Source organism: Pagrus pagrus (genome assembly GCF_965226575.1).
Source record: "Pagrus pagrus genome assembly, chromosome: 23".
NCBI classification, from domain to species: Eukaryota; Metazoa; Chordata; class Actinopteri; order Spariformes; family Sparidae; genus Pagrus; species Pagrus pagrus.
In genome coordinates this window covers 18,740,695-18,765,338 of record NC_140205.1, presented here as the reverse complement: position 1 = coordinate 18,765,338, position 24,644 = coordinate 18,740,695, and the positions used below count along the sequence as shown (strand labels likewise).

At 40.1% G+C, this 24,644-nt stretch overlaps 1 protein-coding gene across 9 annotated transcripts in view; it reads right to left on the bottom strand.

The window, feature by feature from the left end:
- Nucleotides 1–24,644, bottom strand: part of osbpl8 (oxysterol binding protein-like 8) — a 97,499-nt gene that overhangs the window by 26,170 nt on the left and 46,685 nt on the right. For 5 of the 9 annotated variants that reach the window (XM_084345114.1, XM_084345117.1, XM_084345115.1 and 2 more), the window contains 2 exons: nucleotides 20,024–20,060; nucleotides 18,193–18,363 (listed from right to left, as the gene is read on the bottom strand). In XM_084345114.1, the coding sequence (XP_084201240.1) occupies nucleotides 18,193–18,363; nucleotides 20,024–20,060 (208 nt within the window). Of the gene's footprint in view, nucleotides 1–7,226; nucleotides 7,682–18,192; nucleotides 18,364–20,023; nucleotides 20,061–24,644 lie in introns of those variants that run through there. The other 4 variants (XM_084345120.1, XM_084345121.1, XM_084345118.1 and 1 more) reach the window with 2 other exon arrangements.

The window sequence follows — 24,644 nt, the reverse complement described above, 5'->3', positions numbered from 1 at the left end:
GAGAGACGGGGAAGGTCCTATTTTTCACGTCACGCTACAATCCGCTCACATATGGCCAATAAAAAAGTGATTAACACATGTGAATTGCTACAAATTGACTACATAGAGCACCTTTAAGACTTCTGCTCAAGTTCCATTGTATTGTGTTTTAAGTAATATTTTAACAAGATATCTTTACTTTTACTCAAAAATGACTTTTGGGTACTTTTTACAACACTGCTGAAAAACAGTGTACAGGGGACACCAGCACTAAATCTCTGCAAAAAAAAAAAAGGTACAGTAACAGCTGTTAGCTTGTTTAGGTTTTACTACTGGCGAACAGGTTAGGGTGGCTAGGGTAACACTAGTTAGCTTAGAGGTTGCCGTTATTGTTTCCCATAGAGACAGGGATTTAGAAAACAGTAACACGCAGATAGCAGAAGGGAGGCAAATGTCGCCTGAAATAGTCACCCAATGGCAGGCTTTTACCCACAGTCTTCATCTGGTGAGTCAGATTAGTATCCAGTCTGTTCAGACCTCTCCCTGCAAAGTACTTGGAAATTGCTTTAAAATGGAAATCCTACCAATATATATAAAAAGTAAAAGAGAGCAAAGGAAGGAAGCTCAATGAGAATTTCAACATAAAACAAGCCTCTGCAGTAAACATCCTTTGGGAGATTTCACTGGATCAAAGCAAAATAAGTAGCTAACAGTATGAGCGTTAAATTTGATCGCTTTACTCTGTTTAATATACATGAGTACCCATGTTTTTTTGTCTAAATGCACACATTTACACCACATCTTGTCACGACATTCAGTCTGCAAGTCGGCTAAATCTAACCCTTGCTGTATGTGAATGATTTACAGGGATTGAGTTTTTGTGTGCGCGCGTGTGTGTAGTTGAAATTGTAGAGGACGCACGCCCCACTGCAGCCTGACTCAGGCATTTGCTTTTAAAGACTACAGCCGCAGTGATCTCACTCTGCATCAAGCATCATAGATAGGAGGAGAGAGAGTAAAGAGACTGAGAGAGGAAGAGCTGCTACAATGAATGTCTTTCCACATTAATGCTCTGCCTCACAAAATGAATACAGTCTGGTTTAACTGAAGCAGTGCACCAATATTATGCCTCGGACACACAATAACAGAGGTGAAAGTGAAGGGGAAAACGATCACGAAAACACACCATTCAGCTAATTCCACCACAAATCGCATATTTTAAGAATGTACAAAAACCCTCTCTAAACGTATATTTGGTATTCTAACAGGGGTATAATTACAGGATATGAGCTTTCCTTTCACTGACTGTCTCTGCTATCAAGTCTCATAAATTGCAATAACTATGTGATGCCTAAACGTATTAAAAGTAAATGCATTGACATGATTTTCTGCTGATGGAGGTGTGGGTGTGGTTGAGCCAGCACATCTGCTTGGGAAAACACAGCAACATAAGATGACGAAACGCATAATCATGACTCACTGTCAATATACATTTAATGTCATCTGAAAACATAGTTTTTGTGGTATTTTAGACATTCGACGCCTCAACCCTGAAATCATCTCATCTCAACCCAGTCATGATTAATGCAACACTGAAGCTGCTTGTCCCATTAAAAGGAGCTTCTTTTCAAGCCACTTAAACTTCAAAACCACTTCACATCTCTTTTTGGAAAGGCAGTCCCTCTGGAGCTGTTGCTCATGCTTCAGATTCTTATCACACCATAGATAAAGCCATCTTCTTTCAAGTTTATTATTATTTATTTAAGCTCATATTAGTGGAAAACATGAGTGATTAAAGGACACAAAATAATGCAGCTATAAAGAGCACTACGCTGACATTTTCCTTTAAACCATGATTCAAAAGCAATGTCTCCATGATGCTGCTGTATTTTTTTTTAGGAACTGCGAAGGCTACCATGGAAACGGGTTGTGAACAACAAATTGAGGGAAAAGCTGACAACCCAGTTATCCTTCAGAATACATCAATTTTGGGGAGCAATTTGTCCGAGTGTTTGCTTCTGTGGACTGTGTCTACTATTCTGGCTGAAAAATCATGAAAACTGAACGACTGCCTGTCTGTTTTGCTGCTTGAACTGAATGCAGGATGAAAGAATACTACACCAAAACAGCAGGGAAAAGAGATATGCTTCCCCCAACTGTGAATAGATCCAGAATGAAGGAAAACAATCTGTTTCAGATGTCAAATATTCAGGTGTAATCTCTGCAGAGCAGCTGAGATAGTTGGGATGCAGGTCTGCACTGCATCAAGGTATCCCTGAGACTCCACGTATAGCAGGTAATGTAGGGGCACACTGTATAGGTTCATGTTAACACAGTATTAGTGGCTGTAAATAAAATAAAAGTGCATCAGAACACTGGTCGTTGCTCTAAAAGTTGTTGTCGTTTATTGTCTCAGACTTGAGAAAGCTCCTCAGTCAACTCATCATGTGTAAATTTGGTGCTATTGCCCTTTAAAATGAAGCTTTAACGATTTTAAACATAATTTTCACTTTAATATCCCTTCAGGTCCTTCTTATCACACCTAAGCCAAACTTCTGTTCGTTGCTACTGTAGTGCACCACTTCTTCTTGATAATCAAAAACCTATCTTGTCTAACTTACATCTTTATGGCCAGTGACTCCACTGAATGTTCCAACATGCAGTATGCCAAGTCATGCTGACCTCAACTTGACCCATGATTCCATCTAATTAATCGACCGTAAGGGTAGAGCTTTTTCCTCTCTCTTAATAGCTTTATGAAGGCCCCATTTTAAACTTCAAAATCAATTTCCCTCACAGTTAGTCCTTGGCTACAGAGGAAGCAACAGTATACAACACAGCAGCCCGGCCAACATGAAAGGGTGTGTCCAATAAAGATTAGGCAGACATTTAACAATAATAAAATCTGATATTGCTGTGGGGTTAAGTGTATTTGTACTGTAGTTTATCACAGAAGTTCACAGAGGTATCAAAAATGAGTTTCAAGCAACACAGCTGAGCCCCAGCCTGCCCTTGCCCTTGATCATTTTAATCTCCAGGCCTCATTCCTGGCCTTCAAACCTTTTTCTTATGCAGCCTGTCAGGGTATCACACATACATAACAACAACTGAGCTGAAGTGGTCCAATCCACATTAAAAGGGTTGTAATTTTTATTCTGTCAACACGCTGGCAGCTTGACGAGACAAAAGCACATTATCTCTTGGAAGGGATGATATTTCAAACAGGATGCGCATGGAAGAGAGTGGGAGCATTAGACAGGTTGTATTACCATGGCTGCTGTGTTGTGTTGGTGCTCTATTTATAATCCACTGGGGCCATGTTCATGTGCACTGTCATATGCTGGTCTTTGTAAAGACTGCAGGTACCAACCTGGTGTCCCATCTTTTTGTATTTCAGGGTTCTTCTTGCCCAATTTTTCAAGTCAAATTCAATGCTTAAAAATACCCCAACAAATATACTTTAAGACCCAAAAATTTCAAAACAGCTTCTTTGATAGAGACAATTTATTCTAACATATTCCATCAATCATGTGAAGAACCCAAAACACAATAGGCCTGTGTGTTTCTGGTGGTGACACACAATTGCTTAATGCTGACTGTTGACAAGTTGCGACTGGATGAAGTTTCGTGTGTGTTACCTGAAAACAATGTAGGCGCTAGAACAGCCAAAGTAATTGCTGCTGTGTAAACAAAAAATTGGATGAAATTTGGATTATAGATCATTTTCTACAGCTAAATACACGTGAAACAGAAGTTATTATTTCTTTGGTTTCAACTCGAAGGTGGGAGAAAGCCTTTGTTTTCTTTCCTCATCTCTTAAACCTGCCCTCCATTATCTGGGTGTTTCTATATTTCTATTCCCTACAGCTTTGAGTCTTGACCAACATGGAAATTGTTTGGTTTCTCCCTTGTTGAAACCAGCTGAGGAACACTGCTAAACTCAGGCCCATTTTGTCTTTACCTGAGATGGTGATGACTATGCATGCATATTTCATCTTGTCTTGACTATTGCACTTGCCTTTTCAACTGCCTTTGCGAGATTTCCCTGGATTGCTGACAAGTGGCCCAAAATGCTACTGCAAAGCTTTAGACCAAGTCCTCAAAAAGGTCTCAATGAATGCCAGTTTTTACACCGACTTCCCATCCAATTCAGAATCCAGCTCAAGATTCCAGTGCTGAACTGGGTCAGTCAAAAAACCCAAAGATAATTTGTTTTCACTGGTATAAAACACTGGTAAAAGCTACAAATCCTTTAACAGTGGAGAAGCAGTCACAAGTACATTTCTTGCATTGTTGCTTGAAACTTAATATTAAAACTGAAACAATTGATTGATTGGTGTGAATGGTTGAAGATTCATTTCATTTCGATTTTAGTAATGTAGCAGAAAACAACTACATATTGTTACAGACACTCATTGTAGGTCTTATATATCAGCACTACTTCTGAATATATATATATCAGCACTACTTATATATCAGCACTACTTCTTCTACTTCCCCAGCCACAGTAGGAAATTAAATGGCTACAGACAAATCATTGGCTGGCAAGCATAACCACAAAGTAGAGCTTTTGACACCACACACTTCGCCAGCAGACAAACAAAAACTGAGTCATCAGCCATCCATTTGAGACTGCTTTCTGTGAGACACAACCTCAAAGAATACAAATCCTGCTATGTTAAAGCTACACAACAGTAGGCACCATAATGTCAGCAGACTGCACTGTGGAGCTGACGCGGACACAAAGAGAAAACAGGGAGACAGATGTAAAGAGCAATAGAAGGTAAAAAGGATAATAATAAAAACACACAGAAACAGAAAGTGAGTAAGTGCAACCCTCCTGCACCAGCTGTCTCCTGCAGTCTCTGTAAAAGCTGTGCCTGGTAGTGGAGCGTATAAAATAAGGATGAATGGAGCCAAGGCTGAAAACTGACTGAGAAAAACAACATGACTCAGACAATGTCTTGCGGCTCAACTTATTTGTTTTGCTGGAGGAGCTGCAAGATTAAAGGGGAAAGAAGGTCACCAGCCTGAATCCCCAGACACGGAAAGGTCTGAGGAGAAAAAAAGACAATGACGAACAATCTGCCCTCCCTCGACAACTGCTGTTAAGATGCCCTCTAGCAAGGCACTTATCTGACTGAGCTGCTCAGTGGCAAACAGCAGAGGACTGAGGTTGAACTAGGTTGCATAGGACTGAATTACTGCATCAAAGTATGGCAGCGTTATTGCACAGTCAGCCTTTTGTGGATTAATAAAAACAGTCATCTACGAAGGTGGAACAGAGAACATCCACCCTCTCAAAGCCCCAGGGGATGCCAGCTGCCTGCCTCCAGGTTTGTGCCCTCTGCAGGAGGACAAAAACAAAGGGAAGATCACAGAGGTAGGGATTTTACAAATCAACACTTAACTGATTTAATCCTAAATGTTCTCGGGGATTTGGTGTACTTCTAAAAACGGGGATTATCACTGCACTCTCATCAGAGGTATCGTTGGAAGCTGAGTAATAACAAGCTGGCTGAGCTGAGGCCTGAGCCTTCTTGATGCATCAGTCTGCACCGTCCTGTGTAGACTGCACCAGCCCATAAATGGTTTTCTATTTTGTTCTCCAACTGTAAGCAGAGTCCTTGAGATAAGGAGTCACAAACAAACATTTCACAGCTACTGTATGACCAAGCAAAATTATTCAAAGACTTTGATGAGACAGATACAGTATGTTGATTTAAAGTATTTGTCATAAAATTGGTAAGATTTTTAGCAACTTATCTTTTCCTCCCTTTTTACCTAAGGTAGAACTAATAGTAACTAACTAATAGTTGAGCTAATGAATCATTAGGTAGAAAAACCTTGTTCTTAGTGACTGGATTAGTGTCATATTTTTGTGTGTGGTCACTAGAAATTAACATTGATGGACACAGGCAGTTGATCAGCTACAGGGCAGCACTGTTAGCTGTTACTTAGTGTCCCATCTCTGAGTACTCCATTTCTTCCCCCAACTAAAATTATCAACAATATTACAGGGTTACAGATTTGAAGATAGGATGTCTAACTGCTATGTTTTGTGTTGCAGAGACATTTACTGGAGTTACCTGGCTTTTCCTGGTCCAAAGCTCCTGTTGTAGTTGCTAAACACTGCCCCTTTGCACTGATCTGCCAGTCTGGACTGCTACCAGGAGGTACAGCTGGCAGCTCTTAGTGTACTCTGGTGATATGCCACTCCCAGTATACATCCGACAGTTGGCAAATGTCCACATAGTGCACCTTTAAGTATATACAGTATCTTTAGTGATGAGCCGGGGCTGTGCATGCTGATTTCACGTTCTAAACGTCTACTTGACCGATTTGCTTGGTCAGAACTACTTAATTAACGGTGTAACTACGGTTGCCCATGATTGAGCAGATGTTGAAATAACATGAACTAAAATAGTAAATCAATGCTAAAGTTAACAAGCTGGGATAGTTAACTTCCACTTTCAATATGGAAGTGAGCCTAGATTGCCAACTTACACTTTCTGAGTGGAAAACAAACTTCACAGCACCCAAATGTTGGATGTTGAAGTGGAGCAGATGTCACAGTTTATGTCAACACTATGTGGGCGTCTTGCATCTGCATTCACAGAATATATGATTATGAAGCGGTCCATTCAGAAGCTCGGGGCAGAGGATGAACGCACATATCCTAGCAACACTCAGATATCACTCAACAGCTGCCATGAAAAATTCCAACCCAAAGGCTTGAAACTTTGTTTCTACAAATATAAATACATTTGTGAGAACTGATAACATAGTCAGCGAAAGTTGCCCCTTGCCTGTGGTCATGGTAGTATTGCATTAAAATGTTTTTCAGTTCCTTTCTTTCTGGCAACATGAACAATGTGCTTTTTGTTGCAGAAACTTTAGAGCAGTGAAATATGTTAGCCATACCAGCCAACCTCATCCAAACTCAGTGTGACTCATTTCTCTGAAAGCCAAGGCTGAGCACTCGTAAGTCAGCTGAATCCAAACAAGTTGACAGCAGAGACCGATCATGAGAACTCTGATAACTTTCCATTTGAATGTAGTAACCTGATGCAAGCTACTTACAGTCAACAGTGCATCTGACACGCCTTCTAACTAGACCATACACTTCTCACTTTTTAAATCCACTACTACAGACATACAAGTCAATCACGAGGTAAAACTACAGGGTCAACCAGCCACAGTTCCCAGTATGGAGATCTACAAAATCCACACCCTCATACACCCACCTGGCAGCGAGATGGGTGACAGCTCGTTATAGCCCCCGAAGGAGGCATTGCGGATGAGTTTGCGTCCGTCCGGGTGTGGAGGTCTTAGTGATGCTGTCCCGCCGCACGTAGAGAAACGGCGACGACTCAGGAGGCCCTCCTCCTTCATCATTGGGACGGCAGGAGCTCCCCCGGCGGGTGGGAGAAAGGGAGGCAGGGGTTGGGGGGTGGTAAGGAAACTCAAGGGTAGAAGGGCAAGGGGGGTCTGGAAAGAGTCTGATCCGTCTCACGCAGCTAGTGAACCAAGCGAATAAACCGACCAATGCACACACACACACAAACGCACACACACACACACACACACACACAGACAGAAAAGCTCAGACACCAGGCATGAACCAGTTCAGTATGCTGCTCTCCTCTAGGCTTCCTTCAGCAGACTGCTCCCTTTCTCCCTCACACACACTCTCGCTCTCTGCTCTGTGAGTGTGTGTGAAAGCAGCAGCCTGTAAGTACTTAATAACGAATAAGCTGAGCCCCTCCTACTCCCTCTCCACCGGATGGGTAGGAGAGCTGCATCTTAGCTTGAAAATAGCCCTTATTTTTCACATCTCATCTTTCTATTCTGCTCTATCTCTTGCTGCATTTGTAATTCATGATTTTAGATTCAAAGGGACACTTCATTGGTTTTCAGCTATGTTTCAATGGATTAGTCATTGGAGTGGCATGTGCGTGACATCTGCATTATTTGTTCATATATTCTAAATATTGCTCCAAGCAAATTAAGGTTCACCAGTCACTTTAATGACATCAGTGTTGGAAGAAATACAAGGCCGATAATGTTAAGATAAGTGTCTTTTTCATTGACAACAGCTACTGAATTTAAAAAGATATATTTTGGACAAAAACAAATTCCAAATTTTAAAATATTAAAATCACCACTTCACTATAGCATTTATTGGAGACTACTGATATTCCTGCCTTCCAGCTAGTGTCTAACACAGCCAGATAGTAGCTAGTGTGGCTACCCAACCGCCAGAATCAGTGCTGCCAGCTAGGGTGGCAACAGCAGAGCCACTGGGAGTAAAAAAGCAGAGCTGCCGAATAATATGTTGATCCAGGTGCTCACTAAATCCAGTCACTAACTTGGAAAGTTTCACCACTGAGCACATCTTTCAGCCTAATGTTGCCAGTTCTGAGGAAGCCGCTGACTACTCTAGTTCTTTTAACCCATTTTATTGAATCTGAATCCAGTATTTCATCCGCCTATGCAATCAGAATCCCCTGTCCTATTCATTCAAATTTAGCTTTCAACAATTTAAAGCAACTAAGTCGTATTCCCCGGCCATTCTAATGAGCAGGTTTTGCATAATATTTCCATTTCAGCTTAATGGCTTCCTGAGTCATTGATTTTGACTTTTGAAGGAGCAAGATTGTTTTATACAACCCCAATTCCAAAAAAGGTGGGACGAATGTGATCATTTTGCGATTGCTTTTTGATATATTCTCAATTGAAAGTCATCAACCTCATATTGCTTTTTCTGATTTTGATGGCAGCAGCCAGTTTCAAAGGAGTTGGGACAGGGGCATCAAAAGACTGGGAAAGTTGTGGAATGCTCCAAAAACACCTGTTTGGAAGAATCCACAGGCAAACAGGTTCATTGGTAAGAGGTGATCCTTGAAAGGCTCAGTCTTTCACAAACAAGGATTGGCTGAGGTTCATCACTTCATGAAACACATGACTGTATGAAGGACATTATTTCAAGGGCTCAAGAACCCTTTGTAAAGCTGTTTGTGAATGATTGTGTTCTTTCTATATTTATGTTTCACACAGTCCCACATTTTTGGAATCAGGGTTTTACATTACTACTTCCAAGAAAAAAAGATGTAAGACTGCAGAAGAAATTTGTTCGACACTGATATTAATGAGTTATTAGAAATGCGCAAGGGATCCAAAATGGAACTCTATCAGAACCCAGCACTGTGTAACAGCGCAGCACAGCTTGATTTCTGTAGGAAGTTAAGCTTACAGTCTGGAAGACACAATAATTTCCCATGCTGGGGTGGTGTGGGTTTACCACTGCGAAAATCTCACGCAACACACACTGGTTAATGTCAGCACTCTGGTTTAAGCTCAGTACATTGGAAGACTGATTTCCTCCATCAATATGAAAGGCTCTTAAGCGGTTGTTGTGTAAATAGCTTACATAGACCACAAGTTGTTAATGGATATACACTTTAATAGCCATGAAATGTCCCTTTTTAGACACTGTATGCACATGCTCTTCATCTTTCTAATCACATGATTCTCTTGTCCTCATTACTCAGCTAATACACTTGTAACCAGCTATGCATTGGACTGCACACACAAGCGCACACACAAGCACACACAACCATAAAACATAAGCTCTGCTAAGGACAGAAGGAAGCACTAAATCACACCAGTGCTCAGTTGACCCTACTATACACCCCAGATGTAAACCAAGAAAACCAATTGCATGGAATGGATAAATCTTCATTTTGTCATATTACATATTTACAGAATCAGATTTTACATTCACATGGAGCATCATATAGAAAAGGCTCCAGTGTGGCGGTCACTGAGAGCTGCATTGAAACGTGCACTACAGTTAAATCATGCTGAAAACAAATGCTTTGTCTGTGACCAAGCAGGTGATTCTGACTATACATTGTTTGTTCACAGACACCTGTCACATGCTTAGGACACAGTTTTCTAGAAATGCTATCCCAATGATGCAATTCCAGTTGTATTTTCAGAAATAAATATGCCGCAGTCTGAATGAAGAGCTGATATATTTTGATACATTTCAGACTCCCTTTAAAAACTGAGTTCTTTCGCATGCAGCAAGTCCCTATGTTGCGTGCTGAAGGTTGTCAAAGAGAGTTAATGTCTTCAGGATGGTTCATACAAAGGACATCGTGGTTACTGTATATTTTTGCTTGGCATTGGCCCTTATCTTTGAAACACAGTCTTTGAGGCACAGTGCCTGCTGTTTATCCTTCCACAGTCCACTGGCATCTTCCTTTCAGCTGACCTGTCAAATTTACCCTTTTATTTTAGCCCTTCAAAAGAACTTAAAGCATTCTACTGGCATCCCAGCAAACTGTGTTACCAACCGTCCCTTAAGACATTTCATCCAAGATAGCTTGGAGAGGTAAACGGTGTAATCCCCTCCATAACAACTGTCCCTGAGCAACCTGATGAATCTAAAAAGTACTGATAAATCAGCAGCTCTGCCTCTGACTCAAGTGTGCTTTAATTAACACAGGTAATTAGGAGGTTCAGATCCCAGGCCTAATTAACCTGCTTTCAGGGGAAAATTTCATTTTTTGCTGGTCCAATGGCATTTGAGAGCCACTTGGGAAACATTCTCTAAGTATAGTCATCATCTAGGTCATTTTTCCAAGTTATTTTCAGTGAAGTTAAGATAGGTTTTTGTTAATGAGTACTGATTCTGGCAAATCCTAACCTCACCACATTCACTGACTGAACAAATGGAGCTAATCCATAGTCGAGCACAGCTTTCACCTGCAGTAAACATAGTGTCCGCTTTCAATCTGTTAATCATTCTCGTCTTCTGCCTTTCTTACAGTTTTCCCCTTCTGCATTCCTGGCAAATAATGGTTTGACATTTTGTTTCTAACAAATTGTTATGCCTTATCCCCCCTTCTCTAAAAAGCATTCCTGTCACAGTGACGTTCAGAACCATTAAGCGTACAAATGTGACCATTGTTTGAATGTCAGATCCTTGGCTCGACTGGCCAGATGGAATTACTCCACCACATCTACCTGCTCCAGTACTCGTGTATCAGATGAGCTGGTGTCAGGTGTAGGTATTACTGCCATGCCAAATGGGCTAGTACACAGGTGAATGAGGATCTTTAGCTGTGCTGTGGAACAATAATGCAACACAGGCATTGAATCTCAAAGTTATTGCTAGATTTGAATCCTCTGACTTCCCTACTTTTCCTCTATAAAGCTACCTCAAGTTTGAAATTGGTGATTTTGAGTTAAATGTCTCAACAACTACTGACTGCCACAAAATTTTGTTCAGACATTAATTTTTTTCCCCTCAGGATGAATTCTAACAACTTGATACTTCCCTGGTTAATATTTCTAACTTTACCTCTGGCGTTATTAATAGGTCAAAATTATACTTCATCCAGTACTTTGGTTTAGGACCAAATTCCTGTAAATGGTATTCCCATCAGCCACAGCTGTACTTTATGTCAAGTGCTAATTAGCTAATGTTAGCATGCTACCGAGCAAAAACTAAGATGGTGAAAATGGCAAATATTATACCTATACATCAGTATCTTAGCAGTCACTGTGCGCATATCGGCATGATGATGTTAGCATTTAGCTCAAGGCATTGTTGCTCCTGCTAACAGGGCTGTAGATTCTTTGTCTTATTTATCCATTGGACTTGCTAGTACCTCAATAAATAACAAGTTTCCCCAGTCAAATGGGAATCCTCTTAAAGCTATTTCAGGACACTTTCATTTTTTGTTGATTCTGGCAGCCCCTTTGGATAAAAGATTACAATGGTGAGACAAAGTTAACTTTGTTTTAATGTTGTACTGTACCACTTTAAACTAAAAAATGGTTTAAAAGATTCATCCAACCAAATTAAGTTAGAATCCAACCCGATGACAGACATTAAGAATAACTACAATAACTACACAGAAATAGCCAGTCCTCTCTCTGATCGTCTCTTTTGCTTATGTAGGTCATATAGATGCATCAGTATTAAATCCAGACCATTTCATAACCAGTAAGAAGATCCCTGTAGTGCATGTAAGAAGAGATCCCATCTGATACAGTTTGTGATGGTTAAGAATAATGCAAATCTTTTTGAGGTAATATTTTGTTATTTTCAAGCGATATCAATAAAAACCCTTTTCATCAACACTGATGAGAACACAGGTCCGTTTTAACAGTGAATAGTGAAGCTCAAAGAAACTGCCTTAGCAAAACACATGACTAGACTGCAGACAAACTATGACACAGTAACCCACGGGCTGCAATACAGCTGATACCATGCAGTGGAAGTGATACATACACTGTAGACTGGAGGTCACATGCAGACAGACATATCAAGTCTTAGATAAAGGCTACAAGGAGACCCTGTAAGCTTGGGATTAGCTCTGCAACAAAGAGGCTTTTTGAACACTGGCCTTCAGGCATCTTCTGCCATACGCCTCTCCTCTTACGTCAGAACTGTCAGACACTTTGAAGAATAGAAGAGCGAATAATTGTTTTTCTGTCCACATGATAACTTTGGTGAGCCACTTTATGTTGGTGTGATCTTCGTTCTGTCCTCACAAGAGTCAACTCACATGAACAATGCACACAGACGAAAGCACAATACAGAACGTCAAAAGGCAGCAAAGATCAGAAATCGTCAGGGGAGGGATGCAAGGGTTAATTTGAGCAGGTAATTAAGACAACCGAGATGTCAAACTGTCACTCTTGCTGAAACACTAACAAGCACTACCCTTGTCAGCTGCTACTACTACTTCATACTGTACCTTGCTTTCCTTCAGGTTAAAACCAAAGTGCCCCAAGGTCAAGTGTTACCAGGACTCTAATCGCCCAAATCATGCCAAAATCTCTCCTGCTTTACATCCACGTTGTGTTAGTCCATGCAAGCCTTCGGCCATCTGAGCAGAGCTCAGGCCCCAAGGCAGAGATATTCTCCATCACCTTCGGCCTGTCTTCCTTTACTTCCACACACTCTACGTTATCTACAGTACATATCTCTGCTGTCAAGCCTTGTCCCTCTTAGCTGAGGCCTCCCGGGGCTCAGCCAATCACTGAATGAGAGTGTGGGTGGAAGGAGGAACACTGGATAGGCAGTGGCTGAGGGTGCAGATAAGTCCAGCCCCCTCCATGTTGTTAACCCCGTCAGACGGAGCATAATCCCTGAGGCTGAGCTTAAATCCATGTTGACCCCACCTGCTCTCTCACTCTCGCAGTCCCTTGCTTTCCATCTCAATTCACTTCTAATCAATTTAGATATTCTTCTTCTCCTCCTCATTTCCTTGTTTCGAACTCTTTCTCAATTCTCTCACTTTCTTATGTTCCTTATTTTAACACTGTCCTCCCCTGCACCCTTCTCATTCTCCACCTCTCTCTGTCACTCTCCAGTACAGGCAGATTTTTCTGTTTACCTGGAAAGAGGACAGCAAGTCAGTGAAAGGCGGTTAAAGCGAGAGCGGCTTCAAAGCTGATTGCAGAAGCCTCGTCAAAAAAACCTCCGGGGTTTATTTTTGTTCTCAGTGAGTCATAAAGAAAAGTAGGCTCACTTGGCAGCCAGACCACAGAACTGAGAGTTTTGTCTACGCAAATGTGATGATGCAACAAAACTCAGATTCAACTAAATAACCCAAACAACACTCTAGATGCATTATGAAAGCAGTCTGAATCATAAACTAATGTTACACAACTCTTTACTATAAATAGCAGGTTTTGATTCTCTTCTATTACAGTCAGACGGATTCTGTATTTTGGAGCCCAATTACATCTGACTGATATCTGACAGTCAAACAAAAATCTAATAAGGATATACTGTAACTCAAACTTGAGCAATGCAAAACTGGAGGAAAAAGATATTACTTCTTGTGAAAACAACAAGAACAAATCGACAGTAATTATAGATCAGAAAAGCATGTTGCAACAGCCCAATCAGTGTTGTGAAAAAAGGTTTTGTACATGTTTAAAAGTGGGTGTTTTGCAAAACTGAGACAAAAGACTGTGTTTCTAAGTCATTCACACTGGTTTTGAAATAAGATTTGAATCTAATTATTACTGACCCAGGTTTTAATTAGCTAGGAAACCCAATTATAATAACGTTGTGATTCACAAGTATAACACTGTAGAGAATATGGAATTCATGGGATTGCGTTCTAAGCACCCCATGTGTCTTTACATGCGAAAACCCGATAATGATGATGTCCGGTCCTCATTTGGAAAGGGTAGAAGCTAAACGTAAACAAGGGTTTGAGAGACTACTTGTACATAAATATAACAAATTGGTATGTCAGAGGCGAGGCACTTCACTCCTGGGGTACAATCAAATGGAATTATCTTCCAACAGGACTTAGGAGAATTATCCTCAAGAAACGATGCTTGTTGTTTACTGAGCAGCATCAAGTTCCTAGAACGAAATAAAAAAACGAAACAAATCTTCATGACCAACCCTCACACCTTAGCTGTGAATTTTCACAGCCAACTCCTACAATTTCCTTCTAAGTTAAGAAATGATAATGTCAATGCAACAGTCATCACCATCACCTACGACTTACTGAACCCCACATTTCACATCTCCGTCAGGTGGATGCAGCCTTCAAACTAAGAGAAACATGACTTGATTGTTAAGTATTGGTCAAGAAAGACAAATAAAAGCATACACCGTCATCAGTCTGACGCAAGACCAAGGGCTAGCAGAAGTAAATTCAGTTGCCATGGATACCCATTTAGGGCTGCAGAAGTCGAGGGTCAGAAAAAAAAAAGCTTTCATGCTGCTGTATCTGGCTTACAGAACACACATCAGGAAATTATGTGCCCAGGAATAAAGACTGTTTTTTTTGTTTCATTATACTGATGGTCTTCAACTACTCCGTCTGCATACAGCGCATTAAGACATGTCTTATTCGTGATGAATAACTAACACACACAGGCAGAAGTCTGATGTAAGATATGCCCAGAAGCTGGAAAGCAGTTCAGCAGAAAAAGCTTTTATAGAAGGTATCACAAGTGATTGCTGAGGTTGTAGGTACACACATATTACATTTCTAAGTGTGTAACATGAGTGATATGGAGTAAATGTAAATGGATTTTTTTTTTATGTATAAACTCATGGATATATATATTATGTGTATTCATTGCATTCATTCCTTTGTTATGCTTACTCCATCTTGTGGTAGGAAGTATGCTTGCAGCCCTCTTGTTGTGATAATAAATAATAGAATACTAGAGTGTCCCAAATGTGTACCACAAGTTACACATTCAAATCTAATAGCAACATTTGAGCACTGATGAGTCACATGTTTGAAATGATACACTGTTATCAGGCCATGTATTTGCAGTTTTAGATTTGAAGCAGTGAAAGTGCAAACCTTCAACACACCTGTTGTTCATCAAATCCAGCAGCGCAGACATGCAGTCAGAGCTTCAAATCCCTCTTTCATAAGTGACCTGTGACTATTAAACTGGAAACTGCTATCAGCCTAACAGCAACCAAACTGTAACCTAATCCACTTGGTTATAGCAAGTGCTCAATAAGCCTCTTGTCCTTCCCATCACAGGAATCTGAATGTTCTCTTGTGAAAGATAAATCCCCATTCTCACCATGCTGTCATATTACAAAACCTTACTCAATAAATCTCGGGTCAAAACAAATACGATTCTTGCACTTCACTAACCACAGCAGAGAATCCACAGGATGGCGCTGTAACACAAGAACAAGATACAGGCAGTCTGAGGGGTGATGTAAGACCCCAGCCAAATCTAGCCTTGAGCTCATTTCTGGACAGTTATACATCCGCTATTTGATCTGTTCCTAATCTGTGTCTGGGGATTAACCGTAGTATGACCAAAATGAGAGTCAGTAAATCAAAATTAGTTGCTTTCCAACCACACAACCAGAGAGATGAACTCTTGAAAAGACAGAGCTAAAGGGTAGAGGCTGAAAGGCTTTTGCTGAGCAACATAAAGAGACTAAGACCAGGCCGCTAACCTGGTCTGGTATTTATGATGTTCCACAAAGTAAACCTCTACTTTATTTTGGCTTTGAAGGTCATACACCACAGCTACAATGAACCTATTGAAGCTGTGGTGTATGACCTCAATATCAGAGAATGACAACAGCAGCACAAAAAGAGAAGATATAAACCTGATAGTTTATGACAGCGCACCAGCACACAGGCAGGTTGAGAACTACTCATCGAGTGAATATGAGTCATTTGAGCTGTTATGTTTAGCCTTTACCTTACCTTTCCTCCACCGGGAGTGTCTGGGAAAGGTAAAGGCTAAACATAACAGTGACAGCTGTCCTGGGGCTAGAAATGTCCAGTGTCACGAGCATGCTTTTAATTGTCTTAAAGTGTTATCTTAAATCTAGAAAAACTGAAAGACAAAGAAAGCAGGATTATAAGAGGTAAGCGGCTAAGGATGAAGGTAGATCTGTGTTCACTTCAGTGGTGCATACGGTCAGTAAGTGTGTTTTTGGGTCTTTGTTATATTATGTTTACATTTTAGGTATGTTGTTCTTATCATACATTTACTGAGCAGGTCAGTTTAGTGGCATGCTCAGTGTGATATGTGGCTGTTGACTGCTGATCCAGTCTGTGACCTTTCTGTTACAAGACAGAAGGCTGCCCTGACCATTCAGAAACCAATTAATATTCTATCAGGACATTCCTGCTTCATCACATAGAAACAGCATTACCAGAAAATGTAAAGAGATTCATAAAACAGATCAATGGAGATTTTGGCAGCTATTGGCAATTATTACATAACAGTAGATGTTAAAATGTAAAAGTAGCACAAGAAGAGAAGTGTCAGGAAGTCAACTAACTGACTCTGCAATGTCAGTAGCCAGCTTGCTAACAATAGCAAACATTAGCCTCCATAAGCTGCTGGTCATACCAAACCAAGTAAGACTGTAGCAACAAAACCACTGACTGTACTGAACTGAGCAAGAGTGTGTTTAATTATTTATGAGTTTAACTTTTCAACTGTAACAGAATGAATTTCTTTAAAGTTATTTCTTGATTCATTTAAAAGATAGTTTCACTTTAATGAGAAATGTCAGCAGGAAGTGTTGAATTTAATTAGCACCGGCTTAACACAGAAAGGAGGGCAAAGTAGAATCTGCTAATAATATTTGCGAGCTAGAAAAGTAGTTGTTACAAAGCAGAAATAAGAGATGCCGAGTATGGTATGTTATTGTATGTATGTAAAAAATGCATTAAGCTCAATTTACTATGACCACAGGTGAACATGGAAGACATACTGAGCTTGCAGAAACAGTGAATAGAAATTTAACAGAGTAAAAAAATATGTTAAATATGGTAATGTTTACCTACAAAACAGGGAAATTAAAAAAAACAGATCCGTCTCTAATGATGAGTAAGGGCTAGCTTTCTTTATACAGTAGATAAAGTACATAAAAGCCCAAAGAACACATCTTCCTGAACCTGAATGTGGTCCAATTGCAAGTCATAAAAAGCTAATTTTATAACATAATTTATTCATTATGAAATGGCAGATACATGATACAAGTCGTTTCAGAAAAAGGTATGAGCTGCAAAAAAATCATGGAGCTCAACGTAGTACTGTACAAACCAAACCTGAACGTGTTACAGGTTCAAGTCAGATATCTTAACTCAGACCTTGCCTGTACATGGTAAACCAATGGTTCCCACCTTTTTTATTTCTTATGGGACCACTTTTCCATTATTGACTAAATGAGACACACTGACTGAATAATAAAGCTTAGGGAAAGTTCATATTATCTTAAATACAGAACAGAACATAAATTGTAGAATTAACCCAAATAATGAATGCAATAACTGCAGGAAGTTTGTGTAAAATAATCAAATGACTGGATTTTTCCATTGAATATTGAATCAGAGATGAGCTTTCCTTAATTTTGTAGGATTTTTTTTTTTAGAACAATTACAAATACTTGAGATCTTGATCCTGTGAGATTTCTATGTAGTTTATATCTTAAATAATAATCTCAACTTTAAAAATAACAATCCCATTTAGTTTTCTTCATAGAAATGTATGAAATGCTGAAATACAAGCCTACTGTTCTGTATGTGTTCAGAAAAAGGTTTCATTAACCTCAGGCCTCATGACCCCCATGAAGCTTGAGTGACCCTTAGCGGAGTCAGGCTCCCCAGGTTGGGAACCAGCGCAGTCAACCGTAGAGTGCAAAAGAAGTCTGTATCTTACCGTGGCTGTAGCTGACCCCCGGGCTGAGGGTGGAGGGGGTGGCGACGTGCTCCCTGTTGGGTGTTTGGAGGCCTGCCTCCTTCTCCCTCTCCTTGTCCCGTTCCTTCACCTGGCGCTGGCTCATCCTGCCTGGGGTCAGAAGGACGGTGTCATCACCGCACACTACGACAGCTACAGACAGACAGAAAGAGGGAGGTAGCCGGGGGGAGGAGAGAGGAAAAAGGACATGAGAGACATGTTGCTATCTTACTTCTGATTAGAGTACAGACAGCCCTCATTAGGTACAGCCTTCTGTTTCATAACACAATTTGAGTACTTACATAACATTTGTTTTCATCCGTGTCATATGATTGGAAAAGAGGTGTTTCATGCGTGCTGATAACTTCAATATGTGCCCTTGTCCCTTATCACTCCACCTTGTTTACCTGGTCAGTAACCTGACCGCTTGCTGTAATGAAGCAAGCAGGCAGGTTATTCCTGGGCAATGGGAGCCTGCCTTGCCAACCAACCAAAATAAATGTTTAAAATGATAACACGAGTTACATCTTTCTATATCTTTGACACTCCTCTTAATAGCACCATATAAATCTCATTAAAGCTTACATTTACGTATGAAATCAACAACAGTGAACTGAGAGCAGATTTTGCAATTATTCGCATGTAACAAAGACAATAACTCCCATTACCTCATGCTACTTCATGACATCATCAAACTATTTTTTTCTTTTCTTCTTCTTTTTATCTTTTTGATTTGGAGAACCTCAGGGGCAGATTTTACAAACTGTGCATTTAACGATAAAAGTATTACACAAAAGCTCCATCAAAGCTGTTCATGAATAGATTTAGACAGATTTGTAAATCTTCCTGAAAAGCAAATTAATTGTGGGTTAAATTAAAATTCATTAGGTGGTGTGATCATTGTTTTAACAAACTAAATTAGTTAGCCTCTAAGCTCTCAACTGGGATGCATCCTCAAGTCACACAGCAGGTTGCAGGTTATGCCCACACACACAAACACATGTGATTACAAAGATACTACATAATCCAGATCATAATCCAGTGATGTCAGCGCCTGTCTACCCTATCAGACAGCACTGTGTGTTCAGCAGCCACGGATGCAGCTGTGTACATGTGTGTATGCTCTCTTGGATATGGGTACACCACATATATATGTACTGACACGCTTTCCCTACAGACACCAGACAGGTGACAGTAGCAAAGAGGACAGCAGTGGATACAGAACCACAGAGACAGAAACATCTAGCCACATATAGGTCCTATACATGGTGACACACTTTCCCAATTGCACTGTTAACTCACACATGGCATGGCAGAGTTTAAAGGTTTGATTCTAACAGCAAAGAGAAACCAGGTTGTAAAAACAGACTTCTCATGAGAAGGTTCTATGGTTGTTTTAAAGAAAGCATAAAGCTACAAACAAGTAGCCTCTTCAACTTGAGAAACCTACAAGTACAAGGAAAGCCCCAAGCAAAATGAATGTCAACAACTCTTTATGCAAATTCTGCTCTATGACAAACTGCAGTTAATGGTTTATTAATGAGGGTGGACCTTTGCTGGATAAACAAAGGTGCTAGCAAAGCAATTAAATCAACTGTTAGGAACCCAAGAACAGTTTGAGTACATAATACTATTGGAAACATTGTTAAAAGAACATTTGTCACAGAAAATGGGTGCATTACTATTAGCTTTAGGCCCTATTTGAAACACACACACCCCCTTATATTCTATCAACCCCTAAATACCAGCCCTGGCCCTTCCCCTGGCTGCATGCACTGCCCTTAGCCCTTCCTCTGAAAGGTCGCTGGCTTACCGGAGGTGGCATGATGCTCTCTCAACTCTGCATGGTGCTAGCAGGGGGAAAAGGGTGGAGACAGAAAAAGAAAAGTACAAGAGGGAGGAAAACATAGTGATAGTTGGGGAACACAGAGAGAACAAGGAGCAGAGAGCGTGAGGGATTGAAAAAGTGTGTCAGAGATTTTGGATAAAGATTAAAGGAGGGACAGGGGAAGAGGGGTGTCCACCATGTGATGTTGACCAGATGTTGGCAGTGGTAGGTTTGCGTGCAGCAGGATGGGGCGACAGTGGGCAGCATCAGCAACAGCAGCAGCAGTGGGAGAAGCCGCAGCCACACAGGACGACAACGAATAAAACCAAAAGAGGAGACAAGAGACAGAAAACAAAAGAAAAAACAGACATTAGTTTAACCAAAATGTTAACACGGACACAAGTTGACACATGACTGGCAACAGATCGGAGCAATGGCAGGGGTAAGATGGGTATTGGGTAATGCAGGAGGACTGTATGAACTGACATTACCACATTACCACACACACACACACACACACACACACACACACACACACACACACACACACACACACACACACACACACACACACACACACACACACACACACACACACACACACACACACACACACACACACTTGACATTTTGACTGATGTGACAATTTCTTCTGCATCCATCTATAATAACTAAAGCAACACTGAAATATATGTGCTGTTATTATGAGATGGATGATGACTGTATCAGCAGATTCAAATGTAGGTTTTTTTAGTGTTTACTTTACTACATATTATTTTCATTATTGATGAATTTCTTTTTTCAATTAATCATTTAGTCTTTAACTCTTCAAAACAAGAGAAGTATACTCTTTCCAAGCTCAGCCATACACACGCACACTCAACCATTAACACACTCACACACCAATGAAGAAGCCATTAGGAGCAATTTGGGGTTCAGTATCTTGCCCAAGGATAATTCGACATGCAGCTGTTGGATCCCGGGATTTGACCACTGTCCTTCTGATTAGTAATGGCAGACCTGCTCTACCTCCTGAGCCACAGCTGCAGCAATGCTGATGTTTACAGTGGCAGGTATAATGTTTACTATTTTTAACAATTTAGTTTGGTGTGCTGGCATGCTGACATTTGTTAATTTGCAAACCCAACACCAAAATCCCATACCGTTAAGACTTATGAGAATGTCATGTTATTTATGCAGATATTTGGTAATAAACCTAAGGATTTGACAAATTTAAAACGTGAAATGAAGCGGTCACAAGTTATGATTCATCCCAAGGGCGGCATTATTGTGTGTGCAAAGTTTCACTGCAATACATTCCATAGTTGCTCATTCAAAACCATAAACTCCCTGCATCATCTGGAACCATAAATGTCTTGCAGATTAGTATTTTGTTCATTGACAAATCAATTTATCAACACATTGTTTCATATCTAATTTAATTATGATCAAAGAGTCATTGATGAATTACTGATTATGTTTTTATTATATTTTGAATTTCTTAAATCAATGAATTTAAAAAAGCGACAACCATTGAATTTCAAAGTCATTAAATTTAGAATCAGTAAATCAAAGGGGGCTGACTACATCAAATCGTCATTTTTATCATTTAATATTGTGTGTGCCTACCACATTTCGTTACATAATTCAGTTGTCTCCTGTTTTAACATATCCATTTTGTTGGCACAGAAAGTCCATTACATGTATTAATAGTATACATTTCCATTTACAGTTTGTATCGCTCCAATTAAAAGAGGTAAAGGAACAGTGAATATTAAAAATGTATTCAAGTCCAACTCAGAGCAGCAATAGGAGCTCTTCTTGGCCAGATGTCGAGCCCTGGGCCCACGCACCTGTTCCCGCGCACAGCAGAGGGCAGACGCACTCAACAGCTGGCCAAAAAAAGAATCCAATCACGTTTGCTCTCCAAGGCTTTCCTCTGTCCTTCAAGCAGTAACCACACCGGTTCAGCTCAGTCACATTCACAATTATCTCTCAGAGCAGTCCTAATTTCTCCGTCCTCGAGAGGACATGTGGCTCTCATTAAGGTTTACGTTGAACTGCCCATTTTGCGAGACCCTAATTATCACATGATGGCAATCTGTACAGCTGCAGCGGATGGCGTGTTTAAGTGACGTCACAGTCATACCTGGAACAACGCCGGATTGCCCTAATCTCCAGGCAGACGAAACCCAACCAAAGGCAGCTCAGCAAGGAGAGAGACAAACAGAACAATGCCACTGATTGGATATTGCTTGGTTAATCAGGTAGGGGAAACCAAATTGCTAGGTTCTGATTGGTTAGAAACTTTAGAGCTTCTGTCTGAGAAGATAGACACTAAACACTAAACACTAAGAGCTGCTTACAACAATAAGGCAAAGGGATTAGGAAACTGTCACTGAGCGTCAGAGGTCAATTAACAACGCTTTGTGGAGAGGCATCAACACTGTAGTTTTCTAATTTAATCTTGGCTCAGCTCATTTTCTCACAGTGGGAGGGCAGAGTTACACTTTGGCCACTCCCTCTGGGTTGCAAAACACTGACTTACAGTGACCGGGACAAGGAGGTTAGACGAATTTGTGACTGGAGGGATTCCTAGATAGTCTAGGGATTCAAATCAATTAGTCTTTCATCAGTCTTAGTTGGACAAGTGGACAACCCGGGGTTGATAAATCTTTATAATAGCCTCACCTGATGATAAGTGTTGATTAATTATGCAGATGAGTGCGTGGGTGTGGGGAGGACTGACAGGAAGACAAAGTGAAGGGCTGTGAATAATATCAAAGTGTCACTAATAAAAAGTATGCATTGTGACAGGCAGCCTGAGAAGAGTTTTATTGGAGCAGTGTAATGAGAGGCACAGTTGGATCACTACATGTGGCAGGCCTATATTAGCATTTGAAAAGCTTTCCTGACTATAAATTGACAATCAAGCTGTAGAGGCTGGTGGGTGACTCGACTGTAGGGGTGGAGGGGTAGGTCTGAATCCTGACAGACCAATCAAAGGGGACCTTTCTGCTTAAATTGACTCATTCAACCCCTGCCACATGTCCAGGAAAAATAAGTTCTTTTATGTATAATGAGAATGTTCTAAAAATGGTTGGTAATGTTTTGGATATAATCAGAAATGAACTTTGAATCACTCCCACCTTCCCCAACTGGTCATTTAACAGCCAAAGTCTTGGCACACAGTAACTAACTGAATGAATGAAAATGTGGTTACAGACCAGGTTACAGTGAATACAAGGGCAAATATACTGTTGCACTTACAATGACTGAATGAGGGAGAAAAGGCAATGTGGTAGTCATGTGTAGTAGATCACATACATTCCAGCAGTCACATTCCATATTGTCTCCAGGGTTGCATTAATATATAATATATTTCACTGTATACCGCAGTATGAAAGTTGTTATTCTGCCGTGTACAATTGCTTATCTACGGAATTTATTATACCACATTTATATAAAGTTTCACGTCTGTCAGGACATAATATTAAGATAAGAAAGTGTTTTAAATTCATTTGATGTTGTTCGACCAAAAAAACCTTGTTTTCATTCCTTTAAGGGTCACTGTAAATGATAATAATAATAGTAACGGTGTAATACCGTAAAACATTAGACCATGAAACCATGATATTTTCTGAGAACTCTCATACTGTTGCAACGTTTCACTAATTTAAGTTTATCAAGTTTATAGTTTGAAATCAGCTTGTGAGAAATAAGGTGGGCTGAACATAGAAGGCTACTGCCGTCCAATGTATCAGATACATATTTAATCAACATTTAGATTGAAAACTTGCTAGCAAATGTATGTTTTATAAATTACAGATCGAAATGATAATCTGAATGACTACTGGGTGTTCTCTACACTCATCAAATTGATTTTCCTAAATAAACATATTACATCATGGAATCTCACTATGTGTCTTTTAAACGAGTCATGATTGTTTCCTCTGACAGTAATAAAAAAATGCCAACCATGAGTCCAATTTAGTCCCCACTCCAATAAACTTTTAATTTACCTAATACAATGAGAGTAGCCTCCCATAAAGTCTTTGCAATAACGCAGGAGCAGCCAAAGCTGTAAGGTCTTCAAGCTAAATGAAGAACTGAACTCAAGACTGTAAAACTAAACACTGTAACTGGGAAACTGATCAAAATGTGTCATTTGTTGGTGTGACTCAAAAGGTGTTGAATGAACTTAACTTCTCAAATTTAGTGAACTTTTCTGTTTTTAAGCTGAACCAGCTTGCAATGTTTTACAGTGTAAAATTCAATTATCATATTTATTTGATTAAACTGGTTTAAATGCACCCTTGAGAAATGATTCACTAGCATTTACAGGGAGATCTAGTGTTGAATGGAAAATGTGACATTACACAAACATTTTTATTGATCTGGATGTATAAAAGCAACATTTTAACGTTACATTAAAACATATAATACCACCACTTATCCCTACATTAGGAGTCAAAAAGGCTCTTTTGAAGCTGTACTTTGTGACTTGTATAGTGGCACTCGCACAGAGCAGGTCTGATTACACAGACTGGGAAAGATGACAGCTGGCAATCGTGTTGTAACTTTTAACAAAATCTATCTACTGTAC